This window comes from Castor canadensis, chromosome 5 (assembly GCF_047511655.1).
Source record: "Castor canadensis chromosome 5, mCasCan1.hap1v2, whole genome shotgun sequence".
NCBI lineage: Eukaryota > Metazoa > Chordata > Mammalia > Rodentia > Castoridae > Castor > Castor canadensis.
Window position 1 is genome coordinate 135,934,620 of NC_133390.1, and position 3,583 is coordinate 135,938,202.

Sequence of the window (3,583 nt, forward strand, 5' to 3'; positions counted from 1 at the left end):
TTTGTTAAAATGGCCCTTTCAAGTGTGGACTCGCGAGCGACGCGGTGGTCCTTTGTATGTAAATACTAGCTAAAAAAAAAAAGTCTCTCCCCGTCTTTGCAATTAATTGACACGTTACACCTCTCATCTTGCTCTAGAGGGCCGTTGGCTGGGAGCGCGGAGCTCCCCAAAACCCACAATTTCACATCTGCAAATACAGTCTTCATCCACTTGACTCCCAAGACCCGCCCACACGTGGCCAACCTTTGCGTTTTTAATGTCTCTTCCCCTTTTTTTTCCACCCTTCTCTTGCTCCCTCTCTCGCTCCCCCTCCCGCCCTTTCTCTTTCCCTCCCTCCCTCTTTCTCCCCTTCCCCCCCTCCCCAGGTTCGTGAGTGGAGCCCAGCCTTATATGGACTGATCGCTCGGGCAATGGCCCATTTTTTCCTCGCCACCAGCCGCCACCGCGCGCCGAGCGGCCGCTGGAGCCCGAGCTGACGGCGCCTTGGCACCTCTCCTGGAGTTACAAACTAAGGCCGGGCGGGCGCTCGGCGCGCAGGCCGCCCAGTCCCTGCGTCCATTTCCGTGTGCTTTCAGAGAAGACAGAGGCTCTGGGTTGGGCTTTATTTTTTCCCTCCCTTTCCCCCACTGTTTCTTTCTCTTTTTTAAAATAATAATTATCCCAATAATTAAAGCCCACCCCTCCCCTCCCCCAATCCTTCCCCAGCCCCCTCCCCCGCCCGCCGGGGCTGGGGAGCGCCACGAATTGTCCAAGTGAAGCTACAACTTTGCGGCATAAATTGCGGGGTCCCGAACCATGTCGCTGACCAACACAAAGACGGGGTTTTCCGTCAAGGACATCTTGGACCTGCCGGACACCAACGATGAGGAGGGCTCCGTGGCCGAGGGGCCGGAGGAGGAGAGCGAGGGGCCCGAGCCCGCCAAGAGGGCTGGGCCGCTGGGGCAGGGCGCCCTGGACGCGGTGCAGAGCCTGCCCCTGAAGAGCCCGTTCTACGACAGCAGCGACAACCCCTACACGCGCTGGCTGGCCAGCACCGAGGGCCTGCAGTATTCCCGTAAGTAACGAAACTTAGCCCCAGCGGCGGAGACTGTCTCCATTCCTGCAGCTTCAGCCCGGGCTGGACGCTAGGGGTTAAGTGGGAAGAAGCCATTTAAGCTCAGATCCTTCCCCACGGGTCTCTAGAAAGATTTTTGAACACTTGTTTAGAATACCCTCTTTCCTCCCCTGTCAAGCCCCCCTAGGCCCTAGGTCTCAGATATGTTTTTGTCAACATGAGAAATTAAAGAGGCAGAAGAGAAGGGAAATGACTCCCAAGGGCTGGCTTCAGATGTCAAGCCGACTGATGACTCGGGCTGAAGACCCAGCCTCTGACCGCAGGGAGGGACTGACTGGCCTGGCGCACAGAAGCCAGCTAGAGAGCCTGGTCCAGGCTCCGGGTAAAGGGTGGGGGGAGACTTTGGGTATCCTGGGTAGCTCATCCTGCCCCCTGTGCGTTCATAGAGGACGCTTTGTGCGGTGCGGGGGATGTTGAGAAAGCCCAAGAGCAAAAAACGAAAGTCCCCCCAAAACTGCCTTAAATGGCCGAGTCCATCAATGCTGGGATTGTAGGGGTTTTCTTTTTGAAAATCTGCCCACGTCTCTCCAGAAAGGAAACAGCTTAAGGGGGCCAGACCCTTTAACCCTCAATGATCTCCCACACGCCACTCCCCACCAAATTTGTACCCACACTGTACGAACCCCTAGAAACGCAAGCCCTGAGCCCCGACTCTTGCCGATTCTCCTCTTTACCCTGGGAGGCCCCGACGGCTTCCTCAAGCGTGGAGCAGTGCGGGGATCACCGCAAAGGGAGCGGGGCTGGGTGGCCAAGCGCTGAGGGCCTGAGGCCCACGGAGGATCCCCGGTGCTCAGGGTCTGGCCCAAGGCGGCACTCGGCCTCAGGCGCCTGATGGCCTGATGCGCTTCTCTCCACCCTCCTCCTCTCCAGTGCACGGACTGGCGGCCGGCGCACCCCCTCAAGACTCCAGCTCCAAGTCCCCAGAGCCCTCCGCTGACGAGTCACCGGACAATGACAAGGAGACCCCGGGCGGCGGGGGGGACGCAGGCAAGAAGCGGAAGCGGCGGGTGCTCTTCTCCAAGGCGCAGACCTACGAGCTGGAGCGGCGCTTCCGGCAGCAGCGGTATCTGTCGGCGCCGGAACGCGAACACCTGGCCAGCCTCATCCGCCTCACGCCCACGCAGGTCAAGATCTGGTTCCAGAACCACCGCTACAAGATGAAGCGTGCCCGGGCGGAGAAAGGTATGGAGGTGACGCCCCTGCCCTCACCGCGCCGGGTGGCCGTGCCCGTCTTGGTCAGGGACGGCAAACCGTGCCACGCGCTCAAAGCCCAGGACTTGGCAGCCGCCACCTTCCAGGCGGGCATCCCCTTTTCGGCCTACAGTGCGCAGTCCCTGCAGCACATGCAGTACAACGCCCAGTACAGCTCGGCCAGCACCCCCCAGTACCCGACAGCACACCCCCTGGTCCAGGCCCAGCAGTGGACTTGGTGAGCGCCGCCCCTCCGAGACTCGCGACCCAAGGCCAGGCCCCACCCTGGCGGCGGCGGCGAGGAGAACTCGTCCTTATGATGCTTATTATTATTATTATAATTATTATTATAGAGTCGAGTTGATTCTCGGCTCCGTTGGGGAGGCGCCGGGAGGTTGCCTGCGCCTCCTTGGAGTGGCGGATTCCTTCCACCAGACTCTGCCCCCATCTCTCTCCTTTGAACCTTTGGAGAGGGTTGAACTCTAAGCCGTGTTTACAGAATGTTTGCGCAGCTTCGCTTCTTTGCCTCTCCCTGGGGGGACTAAACCATCCCAGCGTTAACGTCGTCACTTGAAAAGAGAAAAAGGCCAACCTCCCCCACCCCCACCACACACACACACTCCGCCCCGCTTTCGTGAATTTTGTAAAATATGTTTGTGTGAGTAGCGATATTGTCAGCCGTCTTTTAAAGCAAGTGGAGAACACTTTAAAGATATAGAGGATTTCTTCTTCTTTTTATAAGAAAGTGCTAAATATTTATGGCCATGTAAACGTTCTGACAACTGGTGGCAGATTTCGCTTTTCGTTGTAAATATCGGTGGTGATTGTTGCCGAAATGACCTTCAGATGGGCCTGTTCCCCTTCGGAGGCCCAACTCCTTTCTTTGTGGTTTGGTTTGGTTATGTTTGGGTTATCCCGTTTTCTTATTTTTTTATTTTGATCAGTGCAAACATTTTTCAAATATGAAAAAGGAAAAAAAATGTGTAGGCGAGAAGTCTTTAGCCCCATTTTCCGGGTCCTGACCCCCGGAACTTGGAGCCCAGCTGTTCCGCGCGGTTCCCTCAAGAGCGCCGGGCGCTGAAAGCTTTCAATTTTTTAAATAAGAATTTTAATAAAAACCCTGTGTTAAAAAACAAACAAACAAAACAAGTTCAGTCCTCCCGTTTGTCTACTTTGTCGCTCTGGCCTGGGGCGGAAGGCCTCAGGCAAGAAGCGGATCAGGCCGGCCTTACGCAGCACTCCCCTCCGGCCTGGGAGGCCAGGGATGCGGAGACAGTG

At 56.9% G+C, this 3,583-nt stretch overlaps 1 protein-coding gene across 1 annotated transcript; it reads left to right on the plus strand.

The window, feature by feature from the left end:
- The first annotated feature begins 369 nt into the window (after positions 1–369).
- Positions 370–2,925, plus strand: Nkx2-2 (NK2 homeobox 2). Its single transcript, XM_074074223.1, has 2 exons — positions 370–1,054; positions 1,985–2,925. The coding sequence occupies exons 1-2, from the start codon at positions 796–798 to the stop codon at positions 2,545–2,547; spliced, it is 822 nt and encodes a 273-aa protein (XP_073930324.1). The 5' UTR covers positions 370–795; the 3' UTR covers positions 2,548–2,925.
- Positions 2,926–3,583: the final 658 nt, after the last annotated feature.